Below are 25,923 nucleotides of genomic sequence, written 5' to 3'. Positions count from 1 at the left end.
ACAGGCTTCATTGCCGAGAGCGGAAAGGAGTTTCCTCCCGCCGAAAGGCAATAAGACCGTTATTGCTGGAGAAGAGGCCTCAAGGGAAGAGGTATATCTCCCACGGCACCAACCACCTTAGACTTCACTTTGCCTGGGAGACCCCTGTGGATGACTATCGCAGATGACGCGACCTCCGTACCGCGACTGTAGCGGGTTGTCTCTTCTTGAGGAGGAAGCGTAGTGTCTCCAGGCATGAAGCCGAAGCGACGCCCCGGTTCGGGAGAGATGTCGCAGTGTGGTTGCTTGAGTAGTCTGCGCCGTGGGAGAAGCTCTCCCGGGAGTTCCGTCAGGGGATGCAGAGGGTCCAGAAACCGTTCTGCGCATAGTCCCAGTGGAGCTCTCCCATTGAAAGGTTGACAGACAACCTGGTCTTGTTGAGACCCATTGTCCACAGACAAAAAGGAGGGAAGACGCAGGCGTCGAAGTTGTCCCACCATCACCGGAATGCATCTTGCCAGAGTCTCGGGGTCTGCGACTGGGGGGAAGAATAGCGGAAGCTTGAGGTTCCAAGCTGTCGCGATCAGGTCCCCCAGACCAGCATTTGCTGGTTACCCAAGGTCAAAGACCCCAGGTACACTCTCTCTACGAGGCTCTGCGAGTCTGAGAGAACATTCCCCTGCCTGGAATGAGAGAGCCGATGGTGGTATTGAGAGAATCTCAATCATCCCGGTATCTCTACTGCAAGATGTGAAGGTGTGAAAATGCGTCCCCTGCTGGTTAGAATACGCCAGAATCATGAAGTCGACGCGCAACGGGGCGACTCGGCAGGAGCTGTAGGATCTGTAGAGGGGCCAGACTAAGGCCCCTAAGCCTGCCTGAATGATGGAGAGGTATCCTTCAGGTCTTGACCATAGGCCTGGACCGGAACATGCCCACCCCCCCTTTCCTTTGACGAGTCCGAGAACCGCATCAAGAATGTGGGGAAAGGACGAGAATATCCACTACCATCAAGAGGCTCCATAGGTCAACACCCATTGCAGGTCTAATAGTTCCGCTGGTCCCATAGGGCCAGGGAGTCCGGTTAAACATTGCCTGAAGCCACCGGAACTTGGACCGCCCCACATGGAACTTATCCTGAGGCGACCGTTCAGACTATAGACGGGTCAATGAGGAAAGGAGAACTAGTAAACGTTCCAAGGTAGGGCTGAAAGCTCTGCTTGACTGAGAACAGGTACTGCGACTCTCCTCAGTCTTGTCACAGTCAACCGAAAGGAAGGCTCGGAGGATGTGGTAACAGAATCTGGCATCCCCAGGTGGTCACCCATCCAAGTACCGACGTTGCTTAACCTCGCTGGACGGACGAGAAGCGGGATTTCCAACGTGGTAAGGCCGTTGACTCAATATCATGGCCAGATACTCCAGATGTTGAGGCAGAGGAAGAGAAGGCTCCAAGCAAAATACCATGAGCCCACACTCATGGTAAGCATCCGGAAGCTTGTCCCGGCGCTGAAGAAGGTCGAACCCGAGCCTACCGGAGTTGACCAGCCCTCCAAACAGCAGAGGAGGCGGAAGCCTGCACCTGAGCGGCCAAGAGGAAGGCAGGGAGAGTTCTCTGGGGAAACAAACCTGCTATGCCACGGCGGGATAGCCACACTGCATCATAAGCAGGAATACTTGCAGTCTAGGCTGAATTCGACGAGCACCCTGGAAGATGGATGGAATGGAAACTGAAAGTACCCGTCCTTCCGATCCAGGGTTTAAGGAGTCCTGTCGCCTCGTTACCAGTCTGATCGATTCTGCTGGTCTACGCTGGCCGAAGTTTGTTCGACAAACTTGATCAGGGCCGAGAGGTCGACTACGGACATCCCCTCTCAGATCCTTCCTTACAAGAAAGGATCGACTGAGGGGGCCGGGGGTGAAGCCGTCGACGATCCTAAGGAAGACCTTCGCCTAAGGTATGGACCATTCTGCCCAACCGGGCAACTCTGCTGACGCTATGGCATAGAGGTTCAGAGACACTGAATTCGCTGACAGAGACGGCAGGCGCGATATCCTTGGCTAATCACAGAGATTGTGCGGGAATGGGCATCGGGAAGCTGTCATTCGGACGAGTAACCTTAAGCATCCTCCCAGCGAAAAACCTGCAATCCTAGAGTTCGTGAACTCCTTTTAGGACTATGCCCCCCCGGGGGAGTCTCCCGTGCCATCTGTTCCTGACAGGAGGAAGCTGCAATTGGACACCTTGTCCCAGTTGTTGTAGCCGATAACTTAGGCCGACGTGGTTGAAAGAAAAGGGCGCTGGAGCCCTGCAGAGTCTGGAAGAAAGCGCCTTGGAGGAGTGAAACCGGAAGTCGATTTCCTCCGCACAGCAGCTGTCTAAGTCTCTGTCCCTGGGCACAAACAAACTCTTCTCAAGGATGGAAGGGTGTCTGAGGTCGTCGACCTCCACAGATGAGACACCCGAAGGAAGCCCTCAGTCAGCGCGTCCAGATGGTATAACATCGAGCTTGTCCGCAAGTTAGATACTTAACGACGAAAGGCCAAGGTGCCTGAGCTCAAGAGGAGAAAAGTACCCCTGATCTTCCTTGAACCAAACCTCGGGCCGTAACCGAGGAGGGAAAGAACCTGGTAAGCTCCCAGAGGAAGAGGTAAGCAGTCACCCCTTGTCCGATGGAGAAATCTCGAACGGAAAGCCCCCCCGCCAAAAATCCTTCCAGGGAATGACGGGGAAGGGCTAACCCAGGTTCAGGAAAGAGGAGTGTTGCTCAGATCTCCCTTAAGTTTCTCCTATTCTTGCAAGTGCCATGCTCTGCGTTTACGGGGTGAGGCCGTGTTCTGGAAATACGCTCCAGAAGAACTCGCCAGGCTGGCCAGGCTGCGAAAACCCCATTGGGAATCGTGGTCGCAATCGCCCTGGAGCTCGCGCGACGGAAATTCAAAGATTTTCGCGTGGGCCAACGTGGAAGCGCCCATGCGCGGTAACGCGAACGAAGGTGAGCGAAGGAGCGCAGAAGGAGGGCGAGCGTGGTAGGAAGAGCGAGAGCTGGTGGTCGGCGAGCGATAACCCATAGACGAGCAATGGATACTGCAAGAAATAAGCCGACGTTTGTGCGTAGAAACACTGTAGGTTCGCGCGACGGAACACCATCCGTCCGCGCGATGGAAAAACCGTTGGTTCGCGCGTGGGCGAACATTGGAGAGCATGGGCGCGGACGCGCATGAGCGTAGACGTGCAGGCACGTGGACGTGTGGGCGCGCAGGCGAGCGGTCGCGCGGGCGCACAGGCGAGCGGTCACGCGGGCGCGCAGGCAAGCGGTCGTGAGGGTGGGCAGGTGGATGAGAGCGAGTCCGAGGCGGCGAACGCAAGCGTTAGCGCGATGGCGAGGAAACGCGCTGCCGCGTGGGCGAGGAAGACCGCTGGCGATATGGATCAACAAGCGATCGGTGGTGAGCTGGTGAGCGCTAACGCGCAGGTTGGCGATGGCGCGTTGTGTTATGCCGACGCGATGATCGAGCAGCATGCGCAGGTGAGCGATCGTGCGTTGGCGAGCAGTATGCGAAGGTGAGCGATCGCGAGCAGCATGTGCAGGAAGGCGATCGCGCGATGGTGATCAGCATGCGCCGGGTTGCGCGATGGTGATCAGTATGCGCAGGGTCGCGCGATGGTGATCAGCATGCCAGGGTCGCGCGATGGCGATCAGCATGCGCAGGTCGGCGGTCGCGCGATTTCGAGCAGCATCTGCAGGTGGGCGATCGCGCGATGGCGAACAGCATACGCAGTTGAGGGTCGCGCGATGGTGATCAGCATGCGCAGGGTCGAGCGATGGTGATCAGCATCCGCAGGTGTGCGGTCGCGCGATGGCGATCAGCATCCGCAGTTGAGGGTCGCGCGATGGCGAGCAGCATCCGCAGTTGAGGGTCGCGCGATGGCGATCAGCATCCGCAGTTGAGGGTCGAGCGATGGCGATCAGCATCCGCAGTTGAGGGTCGCGCGATGGCGATCAGCATCCGCAGTTGAGGGTCGCGCGATGGCGATCAGCATCCGCAGTTGAGGGTCGCGCGATGGCGATCAGCATCCGCAGTTGAGGGTCGCGCGATGGCGATCAGCATCCGCAGTTGAGGGTCGCAGGATGGCGATCAGCATGCGCAGGTGAGCTAGTAGCTGGCGAACCATGTTCCTTCAGAAGTGTTGGAGAACGTTGGCGTGCCGGCTGTAACACACGCGGGCGATCCGGAGATCGCCGAGAGACAGGTGATCGCTGGCGAGCTGATGATCGCTGGCGAGCTGATGATCGCTGACGAGCTGATGATCGCTGGCGAACTGATGATCGCTGGCGAGCTGATGATCGCTGACGAGCAGAAGGCTACGCGTGGAAGCCTGCGCAAAGAAGAAGAGTCCTTGACCCCGACCTGAACCGAAGTTCTAGATCGCGAGGGCGAACGTGGGCGCACAGGGCGCGTAACAGGAACCAACAGGAACCGCAGGGATGATCATCTTGAAAGCGCTGACGAACAGGAGAGCGCTGATGAGCAGAAGAGCGCCTGTGTGCTAACACTGAGCAGGAGCAGGAGAGAACACAGCAGAAGGGCGCGCAGGGAAACCCTGACACGCAAGGGAAGAACCCCCGTGGGGGCAACCCTTTGCCCCGAAGGGATCGTTGTCCGCCGGGAGACTGATGTCCGTCGGAAGACCGCTGTCCGTCGGGAAGACCGTTGTCCGTCGGGAAGACCGTTGCCCGTCGGAAGACGAGATCAGACTGCTGTCCATCTGCACCAAGGCGGATGATCGAGAAAAAGGAGTTGTAGGCTGCAAACGGAGATCCAAAAAGGCGCCTCAAGCACCCTTATAGGGAGATGAGAGGCCCTTACGACGAGGCGGACGGTGGGCCTTACGGCGAGGGAGGCCAACAGCAACAGCAACAGAAGAAACCTCCGAAGAGGAGTCTCTATGAGTGTACTCTCTCGCGAACGAAAGAGAAACACTTCGTGGAAGAGACTGGTCAGCCAGTGACCTAAATGGAGCAATCCTCCGAAGAGGAGCTCCTGCAGTTGCCCAGCCCCTTGAGCGAAACTGCAGGTGCGACCGCTCAGCACCAAGAGCATAGTCGCACGCACGAAAAAAAGGCAAGAGAAGAACCCCCCAAAAGGGGAAAAACTCAAGCCTGGACAGGAAAAACTTCCCTCGGAAGGAAAGTTACCCGCCCAAGGAGGCAAGCCTCCTGAGAGTTCTAAAATGAACTGGAGAGCTGTCCGTCGTCACGGGAGTACTTCCAGCAGAAGGAGACACGCCCCTGACGAAAATACAAGGGGGGAGGCAGCAACAGCCGAATCCCCAGGACTCAACCAGACAGCTCACACCGTTGCCATATTACAGAAACGAACTAGATCGGTAACTGTAAAAAAATAAAACAAATAATATTAGTACACATTCATTCCCCCGGGAAAGCTCCGAAGAGGAATCCCGAGGGAAAGGAACAAGAATTACACAACAGGCATGTGCCCTCACAACCACTTACACTCGCGGAAGGAGAGCTGTAACCAAAACAGAATTATAACAATTATAATTATGTAACTATGTAATTATGTAATTTAAAAATGAATGAACACTAAAGAAAGAACGAAAACCCCGAAAGGAATCGTTCTACAAGCTGAAAAACAACTACAATTAGATTCATAACTAATTGAGACAAACGTACGGCGTAGCAACCCCCCCACACAGAAAGGAAGCTACAAGGGCGTAGTAACACGTAGTAAAAGGGTGAACGACCTCGAGAGAGAGAGAGAGAGAGAAAGACATAAGTCAAACTCGATCGCCACCTATAAAATTACGCCGTGGTGGCCTAACTGCCGAGGCCTCCACGTAGATATCTTACACTACACACACAAATCTGAAAAGGAAACTTACTTATTTCTATACTCAAATATATATACAAACATGAAAACATGTTTACATATATATTGAGTAAATGAAAAGTAAGCGATTAAGTAAAGACAAAACAAACAATGGCTGCCAAGAGAGGACCAAGACAGAGACGTCTGTCACAGTCCGAGCCAAAAGTGAAAGTGAGTATTCACCTGTGTGTGAGGGGGAGGAGGGGTGGGTAGCTAGCTACCACTCCCCTACCCCCCCGCTAACTAGCGCGGGGGTAATACACCCTCGTTAAATTCTAATGGCTCGCCATTTCAGCTACGCTAAAAGGTAACCCTTTGTAAATAGCGTGGTTTGTATTTCGGTTACGGAACAAACATAAAATAATGTAAAAAAAAAAACTACTTTATTTATAAGTAAGTAAATATGAATATTGCATATATCTGACCATAAAATGACCTATTGATTAGACAAAGTAAAAAATTAAGACTAATTTTAACTTTCCTCATTTCTGTGGTATAAAAAAACTGCTAAATAATAAAAGTTAGCTTTTGGTTATGTAAAGATGTTATTACAATTTCATAATACTTAATGCATGCTAAGAAATTCAAAATAAACTAAATTAAACTGATATATCTATATCACATCTTCCCAACATACAATGCCCAGAAGGGAAGCCATTTTTGTTTGTTTACATTTCATCATAAAAAACCAATGAACAAAAAATTGATCAAACGAATGAATAAATGCATTTATACATTCAAGTGATAATTAACAGTACTTAACCCTTTTACCCCCAAAGGACGTACTGGTACGTTTCACAAAACCCATCCCTTTACCCCCATGGACGTACCGGTACGTCCTCGCAAAAAAATGCTATACATTTTTTTTCTTCATATTTTTGATAATTTTTTGAGAAAATTCAGGCATTTTCCAAGAGAATGAGACCAACCTGACCTCTCTATGACAAAAATTAAGGCTGTTAGAGCAATTCAAAGAAAATATACTGTACTACAAAATGTGTTGGGAAAAAATTAACCCCCTGGGGGTTAAGGGTTGGAAATTTCCAGAGCCTGGGGGTAAAAGGGTTAATAGTTTTTAGTAAACTGTATGAAACTTTTGGTATTAATTATGTGATAGTTTGAATGTTTGGAAGCTACATTAAGAATATTTATTTATAGTGCATATATCCTTGATGGCTGTAACTTGAATCAGCTGACTATGTTTGCATGTAATCAGCTGGGCGCTCAAGTTTCCAAACTTATTCAAAGCATCTTATAATAAATATTGCACAATAGCCATTGCTGTATGTTATAGATTACCATAGTTTACATACAGTTTACTAAAAGTTATTAGTGTCATTAATTACAAATTGGAAGTGTAAATGCGTTTGTTCATTCGTTCATTGTGTTTTTCCATTTTGGCGTCATATGTAGGGGAAACATGATATATAAACAGCTTTATTTCGTTTATTTTGAATTTTTAAGACTAAAGTAAGTAAAATAACATTTTTAATAGCATCATCTTGACATATACACTATTAAAAATACTACTTGCAATTTAGGTTGGCATATCCTCAAAGTGATTGCTTTAGATCAGCTGATGGTAAGATCAGCTGATTGAGTTTACATGTTCAGAGATAGGGTCACAGAGAAAAGCTTTCATTTATATAGAATTATTTCTTAAATGGGCTATTTATAATGAAGATAATCCAATAATGAATGATAAAACGGATTTTGAGCGAAGCGAAAAATCTATTTTTGGGTGAGATAGCCATGTCGTCCTGATGGAAGGTTCCTTTAAGTAGCTTCCTAGGGTATATTTGACTACAGTGATATTCCCAGAGAATTTAACTTAGGTCTCCAGAATTCTAACTCCTGGCACGAATATCCTTAAAGTTTACTTTAAGGATATCGCATAATATCAGGGGACGTATTCTTGACACGCCACATAGCAATCTTCACCCTGCATCGTGTTTACGCTTCGAGGGGGAAAGTGGCAAAAAATAAAAGAGGAGCCGTTATTAAGGTTCCCTTCCTCCGTTACTATTTGAGTATCTAGATGGCGCCATCATCGCCGCCATGTTTATTCCTTGTAGTGTTGAGCAGGTGCTACAGATACAGTAGTTTCAGGAGGGATCCTGCCAAGGCCTTTCCATAGAAAGGAGGGCGGGTCCATCAGGACGACATGGCTATCTCACCCAATAATAGATTTTTCGCTTCACTCAAAATCCGTTTTTTGGGCTCAGGCCATGTCGTCCTGATGGAAGGTTACCAGAGCATTAATGTATCTGTGGATTTTCCAATTGTGCCTTAACCTCAAGACAATATTTCCTTGGTCACTCAGACCTTAGAGACCTATGACGTTACCGTTATGCGTCATTACTTCTAATCATGAACTATGTTAGTGCTTCCTTCCCCCTGCAGGGAAGAGTCATACCAGACTCAGGAAAGTCTCGAAGTTTGCATGTTTCGTATGAACAAACCTAGCAACAAAAGGCATACAGGTCTCACTGTATACCAAGCCAGTCGAAGTTTGTATTTCCAATACGAACAAATGTCTACTTAAGCTACCGCAGCATCCAAAGTATACAGGCTTAGCTGTATACCACAACAGACAAGTTTATATCCATTTCGAAACAAGGTATGCATGGGCAGAAAAGGTTCGTATACATTTAAGAACAAAGTTATTTCAGTTGTTCTTAAATTATTATGCAGAATAAGGAATAAATCAGTAATGCTTGTACAGTGAGCCCTCGCTACTTTGCGGTTCGACTATCGCGGATTCACGACTTCGCGGACTTTTTTTCATAACGCATGTACTGTATATACATATATCGCTGATTTTCCGGAAATTTCGAAAATAGCCGCGATATATGAAGACCACAAATATTTCGTTAATTCCATTAATAATTAGTAATATCTGCTCTTACTGATGGTTCATTGCATTACATATGACATATAATTCAGTACAGAAAGAAATAAAACACGAAAAGAGAATGTGATCATACGATAATTCAGTATACGTAGTAAAATTAAATCGAACATGAAACGCAAATCAGATGCAGTCTGACTTTGTCATATTTGAATGGTGTAAGGCTGCTGATGGCTACTACTACAAATGTAATGGATGTGCATCTTTTCCATGAATCTTTTGTATGTATACGTACGTAGTACTGCATCCAATAATATTCTTTGTTGCAAAAGTCACGTCTCGAATAAGCGTACATATCCTACAACAAAACAAGCGTAAAATAGCGTACGTAAAGCATACTGTATATAGTACCTTGTATTTGAATTTGTATCTACTACGTAGCATGTAAGACGGACTGTGATTGGTTCCAGTGCTGATAGATGACGAATCAGCCCCCAAGTTTTGTAATCTAGCCTTTGATTGGTGTTTTGACTGCTTCTCCGATCCGCAGCATCTTCTCGCGGCCACTTTGTTTGCTGCTCTCTCGCCGGGTAGATGCTGCTACGTTACTGTGTAACTTTAATCTGTGCTGTGCGTGACTGTTTGAAGTTGAACATTTTGTTGAACTTTCTGTTTAACCCCTACAATGGCTCCCAAGTGTTCAATGGCTCCCAAGCGTTCTGCTTCTAATAAGGCTGGTAGTGAGCCTAAACGCCACCGAAAAATGATGACGATTGCTGAGAAGGTGACACTTCTCGATATGTTGAAAGAAGGCAGAAGTTACGCGGCCGCAGCCCGCCATTTTGGAGTGAACGAATACACCATTCGCTACATTAAGAAGGACGAGGCGAACATTAGAAAGACGGCTGCCATCACCTTTAGCAGGTCAGCGAAGCGAGTTGTTACTGCTCGTAATAAAACGATCGTCCGTATGGAAGGTGCTTTAGCAGTCTGGATTGCCTACTGCCGTAAGAAGAACATAGCCTTGGATACGAACACCATCCGAACCAAGGCTTTGGGTTTGTATGAGAATTTTACGGCAAAGGAACCTCAAGACGACGATGGCGACCATGCTGAAGAAGACGAAGATGATGTACTAGATGAACCTCAAGCAGGGGCATCCACTGATTCCCAGCCTCAGAAACAACATTTTTCCGCCGGCTCCGCCGGCAAAGGATGGTTCGCGAAGTTTCAGAAACGCTTCGGCCTGAAAAGCGTTTCCCTGCATGGCGAGGCTGCTTCCGCTGACACTACCGCTGCTGAAACTTATGCGAATGAGACATTTAAGAACATTATCACTGAAGGTGGATACAAGCCCGAATAAGTGTTTAATATGGATGAGACCGGCTTGTTTTGGAAGAGAATGCCGTCGCGAACTTTCCTGTTCAAAGAAGAAGCCAAAGCCTCTGGCTTTAAAGCATTCAAAGATCGTGTTACCCTCGTGATGTGTGGCAAGGCTGCTGGATTTTTGCTAAAGCCGGGGCTTATTTACAAATCGAAAAACCCTCGCGCTTTGAAAAATAAAAATAAGAATCTCCTTCCCGTGTACTGGATGCATAATCCAAAAGCATGGATTACGAAGATGCTGACCTCCAACTGGTTCCACCAGTGTTTTATCCCGCAAGTCAGTAAATATCTCTTAGAGAAGGGCTTGCCATTTAAGATCCTTCTCCTTATGGATAACGCTGGTGGACACGCAACTGATCTGTCGCATGAGGGCATTCAGGTTGAGTTCCTGCCACCCAAAACAACGTCATTAATTCAACCGATGGACCAGGGGGATATCAGGGCATTCAAGGCCCTCTACACGAAGAATACCTTGGCGGACCTCGTTGCGTGTGTGGATGCTGCCCAAGATGATAAGGATGAAACATTCAATTTGAAGGCGTACTGGCGGAAGTACACAATAGCCACGTGCCTGCAAAACATCCAGAAGGCACTGAAAGAAATGAAACCTGCTACTGTTAATGCGAGCTGGGAGAAGTTGTGGCCCCAGATTGTTTACGATGACGAGGGATTTACACCTACTGAGATTCAACACTGCAATACGGAAATCTGTGCAGTTGGCTCAATAATTGGAGGTGACGGGTTTGGCGACATGACGACTGAAGACGTCGACGAGTTGTTGGACTGCCATTCCCAGCCGCTAACTGACGCAGACCTCGAAGACCTGACGAAATCGGCCAGTGAAGAAGACAGTGAAACACACGAAGAGACCCAAGAAAATGTCGAAGAAACGGGCTTAACATTAGAACGGCTTGCCAAGCTCTGCAACCTTGCGAAGGAGTTGAGAGAATTGTCGCAAGAATGGGACGAGGATATGGTTCGTTCTATGCAATTCTGCAACAAAATCGATGTAGACATGACTCCCGACAGGATGCTCTTCAAGCGAAAAAAGAAGCAGCGGCAGCAACTTCCGATCACAATGTTCTTCCAGCCTCGCAAAAAAGAGCCAGTTCCTCCTGCTACTATGCCTTCGGAAGAAATTGAAGAAGTGTCCCAGGAAGAAATTGAAGAAGTGTCCCAGGAAGAAGTTGAAGAGGTGTCCCAGGAAAAGACACCTCCGTCTGAAGAGACATAAAATACTATCATTGGCTGCACAGTAGAAGACATCATCAGCTTCATCATCATCATTTCTACTGTGCAGCAAATTCATCGCCATCATCATTCAAGTTTTTCTTCAACTTCTTTCGTGGTGAGTACAGTAACAATCTATATTTTTTTATACTACTTTAATATTCTAACATTTTAATATTTGTGCCTGTTTTAGTTTAGGGTACTGTAGTACATGCATTAAGTGTTCTGTACATTAAAGGGTAGTTTGTTAACAGTACTACGTAAAGGGAAGGTTTTAAAAGTCTGAATATACATGTTATAACCTATCATATTTTTTTGTTTATTACGTTTAAAACAAAACACACTCTCACTCTCACTCTCACTCTCACTCTCACTCTCACTCTCTCTCTCACTCTCTCTCTCTCTCTCTCTCTCTCTCTCTCTCTCTCTCTCTCAAATTATCATTCGGTCATTAGCAGTTTGTTATTGTTGATTAAACGCAAAAAAAAAAAAAAATTGTTTTCCTGCTTTGCTACATATGTAGGATTTTATATAGATACGGTAAATAATATTTGTAATAACATATTTACTAAAAGCTTTTAATATCATTATTTATCACTTTCATCATGCACGTTTAATGCCTTCGTTTGTTTATTACGATCGAAGATGGAGCGTACAGTAAACGAATGGAAGATTTCCGCTTCAGGTGGCGTCATAAAAAGAAAAACATTATATAAATGGCATTCATTTCATTTATTTGGAAGTCCTAAGAAAAATTAAGTAAAACATTGGTAATACTGTAACAAAATCAACATATAATCAATATAATCGATGCAAAAACTAACCTATACACAGATGTGTAAATGCGTTTGTTTCTTCATTATGATCAGAGATAAACGTAAACAAAACATTGGTTGTCATTTTTTATCGTGCTTTTTGGCGTGTTTAGGAAACGTATGATATAAAATCGCCTTTAATATTTGTGCCTGTTTTAGTTTAGGGTACTGTAGTACATGCATTAAGTGTTCTGTACATTAAAGGGTAGTTTGTTAACAGTACTACGTAAAGGGAAGGTTTTAAAAGTCTGAATATACATGTTAAATAAATAAGTAAATATGGTGTCCCTACTTCGCGTATTTTCAGCTATCGCGGTCGGGTTTGGAACCTATCTACCGCGATAAACGAGGGTTCACTGTAATGAAAAGCTGCCCACGCTGTTGCTATCGATCTAATACCTAAGCTAACACTGCTCCTTAGGGACTGATTGCTTGAGACAATAACCCTGTAAGGGTAGAATAAGAAGTCTCAGAAACCCATCGTATAAAACGATAAGTTGTCGTACCCGAGGTACAATGACTGGATGCGGCTGACTCCATCAAACCGTAGAACCCGAGTTTATCACAATAACCTCACGGTTTTGTCTTGAAAAAAGCACATGCTCCAAGAAGGCTTACGGCCTTTATGGAGTTTTAACAACACCCGTTGAAGTTATGTAAAACTTCTCATAAATGAGAGTCTCCCGAAAAGGGTGGTCTCGTATGTGGGGGTTTGCTTCAACAAGACCATACATTAGATTGCCATCGACCGCTTACCCGAAGGAGTTGCCATCAAACGCTTTCTCGCTAGCGAGAAAACTACCGGCTAATTCAGGCAAGGCCTGCCAGGGGAAAAAAACTGGAATATAAAAAATTTTCATTTCGCGCTAACCCAACCACTCGAAGTGGGAGGGTGGAGGGAAGATGACAGTGGTTCGTTCGAAAATAAAAGGATCGGTGCTGGCGAGACCAGCCTAGCTGACATAGTAATCAGCTGGGAGTGTAGAGTGACGTAAAAAGTCATGCTACAGTGGAAGACCCATCGCGTAGGGGGTGGGGAGGTCGACCATACTGTTTTCAGAAAAACTCTGGATCGCGGGAACCGAGATATCCGGCACGATGAGAAGTTAGGGGTCCTAAATCTATTTCGTGAATTCCTTTCTCACGACACTAAGGGATCATGAATCTATTTCGCGCAACCCTCAGGGATTGTAGTGACAAGAACCTGCAGGAACTCTACCGCTGATTCCTGATAGAATCTTCAGGAATCGTGTCGTATGAACCCACCAGGGTTCACGCGACCAGAAACATGATCAGAACCCAAAGGAACTATGTCATAATTATCTGTAGGGAGACGGAAACCCCTAAGCAGTAGGCATCTCTCAGGGTTTAGGAACCTCGGCAGGTTTCTAAACATTCTTGCTTGTGGGAGGCTTCCCGGCAGGCAAGAGCGGCAAAGGCCTACCCTTAGTGATAGGGTCTGGGCGTTGTCTGCTGTCTCTAAGGCGATGGAGGCCTATAAGACTGGAGAGACTGATGGGTGTCTCTCCTTGCAGGACAGTTACCCTCTGTAGCCAAAAAAGATGGTACTTCGTCCGAGGATGAAGTAACCACTGTAGCAAGGCGAGTTTGGTTCCGCAAGGATGGCAAACCGCGACAACCCTCTCTCGACTGAGACGTGGGAACGCCACTTGGAAAGCGTCAAGGGACACTGTTCTGTCGCGTGACACAGCGCGAGAAAGAGCTGGGTCCAGAGGGAAGCCAGGTGGGGGAGCAAAAGAGGGTCGTGAACCACGATCGTGCACTCTGCTAGAACTAGCGCAGCGAGAAACCTCGTCGCTAACTCCTGTTGGAAGTGGGCTACGCAAGCTTGAGGATTCAACATAGCGCTGATCGCGCGCGTGAACATTCTGCGCTACGAGAGTCCGAAGACTCTCTGTCATAAGAGTAAAACTCTTGATGATAATGGTCGCGCGCGTATAGTTGGTCGTCCGCACTGAGATGGTCGCGAACACTCCGTGCGACAAGAGTCGGAAGACTGTCTGTTATAAGAGTAAAACTCTTGAAGACAATGGTCGCGCACGTAGAGTTGGTCGTGCGCACCGAGATGGTCGCGAACACACAGCAAGACAAGAGTTGGAAGACTGTCTTTCATAAGAGTGAAACTTTTGGTGACGATGGTCGCGCGAATATTCCGCGCGCCAAGAGACCGAAGACTCTATGTCATAAGAGAAAAACTCTTGATGACAATGATCGCAGGTGCGCGAACACTCCGCGTGCCAAGAGTCCGAAGACTCTCTCTCATATAAGAGTAAAACTCTTGATGATGATGGTTGCGCACGCGATCACTCCGCGCACCCAGAGTCTGAAGACTCTCTGTCATAAGAGTAAAACTCTTAATGACGATGGTAGCGCTCATAGCGCTGATCGCGCGCGCGACGAGAATCCGAAGACTCTCTGTCATAAGAGTAAGAGTAAAACTCTTGATGACGATAGCGTTCGGCACGAGAGTCTACAGGCTCAGCGATACCGCAGTCTCCCTGCCACGAAATCTCGAAGGATCAGCGTGACTAAAGGCACGAAAGCCCGAGGGCTCAGCGTAACCTGTGTTGTGAGACCCGGACAGATCAGTGCAACGGGAAACTGTAGTTTTCCTGTGATGAGACACCGAAGTCTCAGTGTGACTAAAGGCACGAGAGCACGATGGTTCAGCGTAACTGTGTTGCAAGACCCCGAAGGGATAGCGCAACGGGAAACCGAAGTTTCTTTGTCACGAGACACCGAAGGGTCAGCATGACTGATGGTACAAGCCCGAAGGTTTAGCGTAACCATTGTTACGAGAGCCCGAAGGCTCAGCGTAACTGAAACCCAAAGGTTCCAAGTCGCATGAACTCGAAAGTCCAGCGCGATGGAGGCCCGAAGGCTTACGGTCATCATGGGGAGAACCAGCGGGTTAAAAAAGAGATCTCCTCACAGCACATGGAGGAGAACTTCCAGGATGGAGAGGGGTCACAAACCCTTCCAGCCCCCGATCCTCCGGAGACGATGGAGACGATCGCAGAGCAGACTCCGCCTGAGGGGGATGACTGATACAGCCCTAAAAACACCTCCTCCTCAGGGGAGGTTTATTCTCCCAAAGGAGAACGTCACTTAAGACAAGGCTCTCGCTCTGCTCCTAGAGTAGAACCATAAGCGTAAGGGGGGACTGCTGATGTCCACAGGCGGTCTTCTCTCGAGAACGAGAGACTCGTTCCCCCGAAGTGGAAACTTGCTCTTTGGAGAAAGCTCTGCCACCGCCCCTGGTGGATCAGCAAACTCCTCAGCGTCGGAAACAGACTCAAGCCCTTACTGACGGACTGCAGCACCTGCGACAACCAGCAGCTCTAACACAAAGCTGAACATAAGTTCTCCTGAAGAAGGACATCGCCTAAGGCAAGCTTTCTCCCAGCTCTTTGGGAAAAAAGCGTAGGCGTAATAATCTCTGGCAAATGAGAGAGAAGTCCTCCCGAAGGAGGACATTGCCCAAGACAAACTTTCTCCAAGCTCTATAGGAAAAAGCAGAGGGCGTAATGATCTCTCTCGCAAACGAGAGAGAAGTCCTCCCGAAGGAGGACATCACCTAAGACAAGCTTTCTCCCAGCTCTATGGGAAAAAGCATAGGCGTAACGATCTCTCTCGCGAACGAGAGAGAAGTTTCCCCGAAGGAGGAACAAGCCTTGGACTTGCTTTTCCCCTTCTCAAGGGGAAGAAGCACAGTCTTCGGCAACGAGATAGCAGAAGCAGATCTCGATGAGCTGTCAGCAATTCTTCCTGAAAGAGGGAAGGTTGCTGTACGGCTGAAGTAGGGAAGCTCTCCCTCGGAAGGAGAGCAGCCCAACTCCGGGGAAGGTTAACACTCCCTGGTAAGGGATGGTTCTCCAACCCCTGGAGGTGAAACTCCTGGCAGCACTCTATGCTTCCCATTAACAAGCCTTGTTCAAGTTGAAGGTCGGCAATGAGTGCTACCTCGTAAGCTGGGCAGCTCACGAGCTGCCACAGGAAGCGCAGGACATTGACCGGAGCGACTGAAGCCATTGGCCATGCTTTCTACATCGCTGCTATCTGTTAGAAAAGGAAATAAAAGTTGTGATGAACTACAATTCATAACTCCACTGCATAATATGAACTATTCAGGGAATAAGTCACTTTCCTTGTAAGAGAATTCCTCGAAAGGGAGCAGAACTGTTATAAACTTTAACTCAAGTACTGAAACAAACAGACGGGAGTGTTGAGGAACTGACGGCCACCCACGCAGGGGAGGGTGGCAAGATAGGAGAGTAGTAGTATCAACATAATGACAACTCCCTTACGGCGGAAACCGCAGGATACGTTGTCAACTGTAAATAAAGTTACAAGTATTAACAATCACACGAGTGTGACTAAAGACACGAGAGCACGATGGTTCAGCGTAACCTGTGTTGCAAGACCCCGAAGGGATAGCGCAACGGGAAACCGAAGTTTCCTTGTCACGAGACACCGAAGGGTCAGTGTGACTGATGGTACACGCCCGAAGGTTTAGCGTAACCATCGTTACGAGAGCCCGAAGGGTCAGTGTGACTGATGGTACACGCCCGAAGGTTTAGCGTAACCATCGTTACGAGAGCCCGAAGGCTCAGCGTAACTGAAACCCAAAGGTTCCAAGTCGCGTGAACTCGAAAGTCCAGCGCGATGGATGCCCGAAGGATTCCTAAGATCATGAAAACCCGCAGGATCAACATGACGAGAGCCCAAAGGCTTACGGTTATCATGGGGAGAACCAGCGGGTTCAAAAAGACGTCTCCTCACAGCACGAGGAGGAGAACATCCAGGATAGATATATATATATATATATATATATATATATATATATATATATATATATATATATATATATATATACATATATATATATATATACACACATGTATATATATATATATATATATATATATATATATATATATACATATATATATATATATATATATATATATACATATATATATATATATATATATATATATATATATATACACATGTATATATATATATATATATATATATATATATACTGTATATATATTTATATATATATATATATATACTGTATATATATTTATATATATATATAGATATATATATATATATATATATATATATATATATATATATATACTGTATATATATATATATATATATATATATATATATATATATATCTATATATCTATATATCTATATATATATACATATATATATACATATACATATATATATATATATATATATATATATATATATGTATATATATTATATATATATATATATATATATATATATATATATATATATATATATATATATATATATATATATATATATATATATACTGTATGTATATATATATATATATATATATATATGTGTGCATATATATATATATATATATATATATATATATATATATATATATATATATATATATATATATATATATATATATATATATATATATATATATATATATATATATATATAGTGCTACCTCTACATACGATCTTAATTCGTTCCAGAAATTACTTCGTATGTTAAAACGATCATATGTTGGAGCAAATATTCCCATTGATTTAATTCGTTCCTCGGCCTAAAAACCCATAATAAATCCTTAATAAATGGCTACACATAATTACACAATACATTAATACAATGCCTGTATAATAAATACATATTACAAACCAAAAAAAAGAATACATAATAATGAAATAATAAATAAAAAACGGGTTGTAATGTAACACTTTACCTTAGCGACAGGCCAGCGCAGGTGTAGGGACTTCTACGCAGGAGGAGACGGAAGATCAGCGAGGAGGTAGGGACGGTGACTTTGTACGATAACGTGTACGATAACCTACACTAACTTACACTACTACGTGAACTTTAACTAAACTTAGCTTATTTTTTTTTCATTTTTATAATTTTATATTTTTTTTTTTTTACATTTTTCTTTTCTTATTTTTAATTTTCATCACTTTCACTCGATTCAGTCTTCCTTTTCTTAGCTTCACTTTCTTTCTTTTCATCATGATCACTAGACCGTTTTAGTAGAGATTTTTTAAAGAAACTATCGAGTGAAAGTTGCTTTGTACGACTTTTAAGGATTTTTCTAAAATGCGTTAAGCAAACATCATCGAACTGCGCAACAACACGGCAAACCTGAAGTTTCTGTGGGTGATGCTTGTCGATGAAATCAACAACATGTTGATGATATGCCAACATCTGTTTTATTTCTGCCGTACCTAAGATTTCGCCTACCTCCTCGATCTCCTCCGACTCACTCAACTGCGCTTGGAACTCATCATGCTGCATGGCTTGCAGCTCCTTGAGTTCCTCGATGGTGAGCTCTTCGTGATGCTCATCGACGAGTTCGGTGATGTCATCTTCATCCACCTCCAGACCCATGGACTTGCCAAGGGATACAACCTCTTCGACGTCTTCCTCGGCGGCAAGCACAGGTTCATTCTCGGGGCCAAAACCTTTGAAATCTCTGGGAGCAACAGCATCAGGCCAAAGCTTCTTCCAAGCGGAATTCAGGGTCCGACGAGTTACTCCCTCCCAAGCCTGATCAATGATCTTTAAGCAGTGCACGATATTGAAGTGGCTCCTCCAAAATTCACGCAAATTTAAGTTGGTGCTTTGCGTGACATTAAAGCACTGCTTAAATAAGTGCTTGGTGTACAGCTTCTTAAAATTAGAGATGACTTGCTGGTCCATGGGCTGGAAGATAGGGGTGGTATTCGGTGGAAGATACACCTTGATGAATTTGTATTCGTCGATGACATCATCTTCGAGTCCGGGGGGGTGAGCGGGTGCATTGTCCAAACAAAGCAAGCACTTCAAAGGCAAATTCCTTTCCTGAAGTTACTTCTTGACAGCAGGGCCGAAAACTACGTTTACCCATTCCACAAAGATATGCCTAGTAACCCATGCCTTAGAATTAGAACGCCATAGAACATGTAGCAGGTCTTTATTAATTCTATGTGCTTTAAATGCCCTAGGGTTTTTGGAATGGTAAACTAACAGAGGCTTAATTTTGCAGTCCCCGCTGGCGTTGGCACAAAGCGCAAGAGTCAACCGATCCTTCATTGGCTTATGTCCAGGCATTTTCTTCTCTTCAGCGGTAATGTACGTTCGACTAGGCATCTTTTTCCAAAACAGACCGGTTTCATCACAGTTGAAAACCTGCTGCTCTACGTAACCTTCCTCCGCCACGATGCTTTCGAACTTTTTAACAAAGTCTTTAGCAGCCTTAGTGTCTGAACTCGAAGCTTCTCCATGACGAACAACTGAATGAATCCCGGTCCGTTTCCTAAATTTCTCGAACCAACCTCGAGACGCCTTGAATTTCTCCGTCGTAGGATCGGCTGAACTCTCCCCTGTTTCCGTGATCGTATCGCCATCAATCTCCTTGTCTTTGATCCATATTAACAAAAGTCGTTCCATCTCTTCAAGGGTAGGGCTACAACGTTTAGAAATAATCGTGATCCCCTTCGAAGGTTTCACTGATTTAATGGTTGACTTCTGCTTTATGATCGTCGAGATCGTCGACATATTCCGGCCATATTGTTTAGCCAGATCGCTAACACGTACACCTCACTCATGCTTTTCTATGATTTCCTGCTTTAATTCTAATGAAAGCATAGACTTCCTCTTTTTCTCACCACTGCTGCTACTTCCTGAACCGAAACTAAGCTTTTTAGGACCCATGATTACGGAACACAGAAAACAACAAGTGAAAAGGCAAGATAAAAAACTGTTAAAACTGAGCGAATAGAGGACAACCACACGATGCGCACGCGATGAGAGGACTGATCAAGGTGACGCTCGATTGGCGTCCCTCCGATGTGCTGCCGTCTAGCGGCGTCAACAACAAACTACGCTGCACGCTTTCGAAAAAATTCCACGGGTAAGCGTATTGTTTACGTCGTATGTTGGAGCAACACTTCGTATGTTGAGACAGAAATTTGGTTGAATTTTACTTCGTATGTTGGAAAATTCGTATGTTGAGACAATCGTATGTAGAGGTTCCACTGTATACATATAAGATAAAAACACACACAAGAAAAACTAAACAGAAAAACAATCAAGGCAAGTCTTGGCGGGAGAGAAAGGCAGCATGTCCGTCCTCTACCGAGCCATAAAGTATATTATTATTATCATTATTACTTGCTAGGCTACAACCCTAGTTGGAAAAGCTGGATGCTATAAGACCAGGGGCTCCAACAGGGAAAATAGCCCAGGAAGGGAAAAAAGGAAAAATAAAATATTTTAAGAGTAACAACGAAATAAATTTCTCTTATATAAACTATATAAACTTAACAAAACAAGAGGAAGAGAAGTTAGGTATAATAGTGTGCCCGAGTGTACCCTCAAGCACGAGAACTCTAACCCAAGACAGTGGAAAACCATGGTACAGAGGCTATGGCACTAACCAAGACTAGAGAACAATTGTTTAATTTTGCAGTGTCCTTCTCCTAGAAGAGCTGCTTACCATAGCTAAAGTCTCTCTTCTACCCTTAGCAAGAGGAAAGTGGCCACTGAAAAATTACGATGCACTAACCCCTTGGGTGACGAAGAATTGTTTGGTAATCTCAGTGTTGTCAGGTGTATGAGGACAGAGGAGAATATATAAAGAATAGGCCAGACTATTCGGTTTGTGTGTAGGCAAAGGGAAAATGAACCGCAGCCGGAGAGAAGGATCCAGTGTAGTACTGTCTGGCCAGTTAAAAGAGGCCATAACTCTATAGTGGTAGTATCTAGAGAGTTATGGCTACTCAGCTGAGAGGTGTGAGTGAGCAGGGTAGCCAGTCTACCCCACTCCCCACCCGCTAACTACAGATGGGGTAGTTATCATGGCTCGTCTTTCAGCTACGCCGAAAGTATACTCCTATAAATAGCGGAGGGTTTGTATTTACGCCAGAACAAACATAAAATAAAATCTTGCATCCTCATCACTATCTTATGCCACCTAATATTAAGATTAAAATAAACAAAGGTATTGACTTACTTTAACCAAGTAACTTGGGTAAGTATCATAGCCGCCTTTTCTATTTCTTTTTCTTCTTTTAGTCTTCCAAGTGGGTGTGACTGTCAAATCTATTTCAGGCTCATTCCTAATGTCACTATGGGAAGGAGAATTTCTGGAGACTAAAGATGAATGCCAATTTTCACTAGGATCTTGACCTCTATTTCCAAATCTTTCTTGCGAATAATCTGATCTGTCTTTACCACTGAAACAAGCACTATCACTTTGAGATTCCTGATCTGACCACCTATCGTCATGTTGGTGCCAATCAGGTCTTGCATTTCTGGTATTGCCAACATAAGTTCTATCTTCACGACTTTGGTAATTGTTTTCCCTTCCGTGAACATTATCTGGTCTGCCCCATGTGTCTCTTCTATCACTTTGATGGGTATTATAAATATTACTATTACTATTATTACCTCTGTCAGAAACCCACATAGATTTTTCCCCATAATGGTTTTTGTTATCAGCCCATCTTTCTTCAGTCATGTGATCATGATGCTCTGCATGATTATCCCTTTGTCTCTCATTTTGTAGTTTTCCTTGTACACACTCAGGTTTCCGTGCATCATCCCTCCAACTTATGCAAGATTCATTTACATTTCCTCTTCTGTGCTGCAATTCATTATCATGCCAATCTCCTCCTGGCTCATTGTAACCCCTCCTTTCATATTCTGTAGCATGTCTAATTTCACCCCATCTTTCTTCAGGCAATCTTCCCCACCTATCCCTTGTGTCATCTATTCTATCTTCGTGTATTTTTTCCTGTCTATCCCATCTACCATCAAATCTCTGCTCAGTCATGTCCCTTGCATTTTCTAGCAATCTGCCTTGCCTTTCCCATTCATCAATATTTCTCTCATTAGGCCTGCTCCACCTCTCTCCCGGAGAAATTTCTTGTCTTCCCCTTATATCTCCACTATCCCGGTTCCACCTCTCCCCTTGTGACATTTCTTGTCTTCCCTTTATATCTTCATTATCCAGTCTTGCCATTTTCCTTTTTTCCTCAAGCTCATCTTGCCATCTGCTGTTATTTTCCCTTCGAAGTGCTTGCCTCATGGTATCAAAACTTTCCCTCTCTCTACTGCCATAAATATTGCGATCTCTATTACTTTCGTTCTGAATATTCTCTCTGAAATCATTTTGCCAGTCAACCCTCATATCATCTAAATTACCATCACTTACACGTTTATTGTTTTGTCTTCCATATTTTCCATTCTCAGCCCATCTGTTTTCCCGTGGCATGTCTCTACTAGGAACACTCTCAGATATATTACTATAATGCGATGACCCTCTTTCTAAATTTCTACTACCCTGCAAAGTATCCCCTGCATTTCTGCTACGTGAACTACCATTATGGTCTGTTTTAATGCCCTCATTTCGTACATTGTATAAAAATGTTTCAACATTTGAAATATTAGCATTATTTTTTTCTCTATCAACTTGGTGATTGTCCATGTGCATTCCCGCACCTCTACTACCAAGTCTACTTTCCCAGTGGGAATTGCTTTCCCTACCTTTCCCCCTATTGCCATTATTGTAAGGCCTACCTTGAAATCCACCTGTGTTATATCTAGGTCGTCTTGAATTATTACCGCGGCCTCTGTTCCAATTGTTTGTATTTTCCCATTTCCACTGATTATTATGATTGCCATCATCTAAATACCTACTGTAATAATTGAGAATTTCAATTGAAATTTTGTAAACCTCTTTAACTGGCTTAGAGTTTTCAGGGAAAAGATCAGATTCTTCTGCATAAATAATCTGAGAGGTCATTCCCAACATACATGGAAACATATCCAAATATTCTCTCCTTTTTCGTTCATAATCATCCATATCCTCTGACAAATCAACAACTTTACACACTTTCTTAGCTTTATGAGAACTACAATCTGCTTTAGAAACCTCCCAAACTTCATCATTTTTGTTTGTTTCAGAAATAAATGAAACTTCATCTCCCAGAACGGAATAAAAATCCTTGAGAGCAGCGTCCAAATTTGGCCCCACTATTTCTACCACTTCATCATCCTTTTCTGATTTCTGTGGCAATAACTGTACATCTTTTACTTTTTCTTGTGATGTCTCCATTGAAGATTCAACCTTCAACTTGAGTTTCTTTTTATTTTTCTTCACTTGATGCTGATCAAGTCGAATCTGTTTTTCATACTCTAGAAAAAGAGAATAAAAGTTTGAGTATAATACTGCTAATGACATCAATAAATACTTTAAGTAATTAGAAATATTTATTGTTACTTCATTTTCTCAAAAGAAAAAACTATAAATTTCAGACAATTTGTATTTTTCCTAGCTATACAAACCTGAGTCATTTCTATGGGGTTACTTCAGATTTAGTTTTCCACGGCCAGAAAACTTAAAAAGAAATTGGCAGATTACGTCATGCTATATTACTAGGCATCTGCTGCACATGACGCACCATGCATGTATCAACCGTTTATTCACAATACTCTTCTGGTCAAAGACTTGAGGGATGGCTGAAGTGGGACCTTTGGTAAATGACTCAGGTTAGTATAGCTAGGAAAAATACAAATTGTATAAAATTTGAAGTTTATTCCTACTTCGATACAAACTTTGAAGTCATTTATATGAGTCTTCCAAAGGAGGGAGGAAGTCTCGGTGAAAGGAGGAGGTCTGCCCTTCTCTCTCAAGGTACAATTGTTATAGTAATAGCAAGAGATCATAGTGAATAATCTATGAACAATGCAGCCATCTCGTACGAGGCAGGGAATTCTGTTTCATTTCAAAGAGCTTTGCCAGAATGAAGTGATATGACTATCAAGTGTTACACATTATTAGTATATTCAATATATCAACGAAATCCATCTATCTATTTACCAAGGCACTTCCCCCTAATTTTAGGGGGTAGCTGACATTAAACAAAGGAACAGCCTGATGAAGGATTCGGCCGAGTTTGGCTGGTACTGCTAGGGTGCCACAGCTCACCCTCCCCATTATCCACCACAAATGAAGTTTCATAAGCTGAATCCCTTCCTGCTGCTACCTCCGCGGTCACCATGGCGACTGGAAGCAGCAGCAGGGTCTACCGGAACTGCATCACAATCGCTCACCATTCATTCCTATTTCTAGCACACTCTCTTGCCTCTCTCACATCTATTCTCCTATCATCCAGAGCTTTCTTCACTCCATCCATCCACCCAAACCTTGGTCTTCCTCTTGTACTTCTCCCATCAACTCTTGCATTCATCACCTGTTTTAGCAGACAGCCACTTTCCATTCTCTCAACATGGCCAAACCACCTCAACACATTTATATCCACTCTAGCTGCTAAATCATTTCTTACACCTGTTCTCACCCTCACTACTTCGTTCCTAACCCTATCTAATCAAGATACACCAGCCATACTCCTCAGACACATTCAATTTCTGTCTCTCCGACACTTTCATTCCCAACAACTCCAATCCATACATTACAGTTGGTACAATAACTTTCTTAAACAGAACTCTCTTTACATTCATGCCTAATCCTCTATTCTTTACCACCCCCTTCACAGGCCCCAACACTTTGCATCCTTCATTCACTCTCTGACGTACATCTGCTTCCACTCCACCATTTGCTGCAACAACAGACCCAAAGTACTTTTCTTCTGTCTGGTCTTTAGCTGCTGATTCTCATCTTAATTTGTTAGACAGGAACTTACAATCTACTAAATTTCTTATTCCTGATCTAGATATTGATCTCTGGCACTGACGTTCAATTAGTTCATTATACATATTGCTTAATATTTTTTCATAATTTGATCATCCTTTACATACAGGTTTTCTCGGACAGTTCCTTCACCTTCGTAATACTAGACATGCAGTTAATTCTAATAGTCAGGTCCTTCTCCATCATGAGGCTCAATACTACACAGGATTCTAGAAGTTTTATTCCAGCTGTGACCAAGTTGTAGAATAATCTCACTAATTGGAAAGTTGAATCTGAAGAACTTCAAAAGTTCAAATTTGCAGCAAATGTTTTTATGTTGAACGGGCAAACATAAGTCTTTTTATAGTTTATATATGAAATATATGTTTTGATGTTGTTACTGTTTTCAAGATATTTCATTTTGTGTCCATTATTTCCCCTACTGTTTATTTATTTCCTTATTTCCTTCCCTCACTGGGCTATATTTCCATGTTGGAGCCCTTCGACTTATAGCATCTTGTTTTTCCAACTGAGGTTGTAGCTTAGCTAGTAATAATAATAATAATAATCTCGTTCCTCAAGAATACTAAAAAGTCTGAAATCAGAGGAATAGTGGCTTTGAGTGGAGCAATATTCCCCCTACTGAAGATTTTCCACTTTGCCTGGTAAACTGCTGAGGAAGACTTTTGAAGATATTCAGAAAGCTGCTTCGCAGTTGGTCAGAAAAAGCCTTTCTTTCGGAGAAGACCCTGGATAGTCTCCAACCGTGAAGGGACAGGCAATGGACTACATCATGGAATTTTCTTATTTGAGGTTGGCGTAGCAGGTTTGACCATTCTGGAAGTTCTCTTGGCACTTCTGTAAGAAGTTCCAGTAGATCTGAATACCACTCTGCTGCCGGCCACCTTGGAGCCACTAGCATTTTTCTGACTCAATTTGAGGTTCTGATTCTGTTTAATGTCTGACGAATCAGACAGAACAGTGGGAAGGAATAAAAGTCTACACCTTACCACTGGTGTTGAAATGCA

At 44.2% G+C, this 25,923-nt stretch overlaps 1 protein-coding gene across 1 annotated transcript in view; it reads right to left on the bottom strand.

Annotated features, from left to right (window-relative positions):
* The window catches only part of LOC137624518 (uncharacterized), a 124,800-nt gene that overhangs the window by 12,882 nt on the left and 85,995 nt on the right, over positions 1-25,923 (bottom strand). Inside the window, exon 6 of the mRNA XM_068355383.1 lies at positions 21,215-23,400. Within this exon, the coding sequence (XP_068211484.1) occupies positions 21,215-23,400 (2,186 nt within the window). The remainder of the gene's footprint in view (positions 1-21,214; positions 23,401-25,923) is intronic.

This window comes from Palaemon carinicauda, chromosome 31 (assembly GCF_036898095.1).
Source record: "Palaemon carinicauda isolate YSFRI2023 chromosome 31, ASM3689809v2, whole genome shotgun sequence".
Classification (NCBI taxonomy): domain Eukaryota; kingdom Metazoa; phylum Arthropoda; class Malacostraca; order Decapoda; family Palaemonidae; genus Palaemon; species Palaemon carinicauda.
The sequence above is the reverse complement of the archived record's forward strand: the minus strand, read 5'-3'. Positions and strand labels throughout refer to the sequence as shown.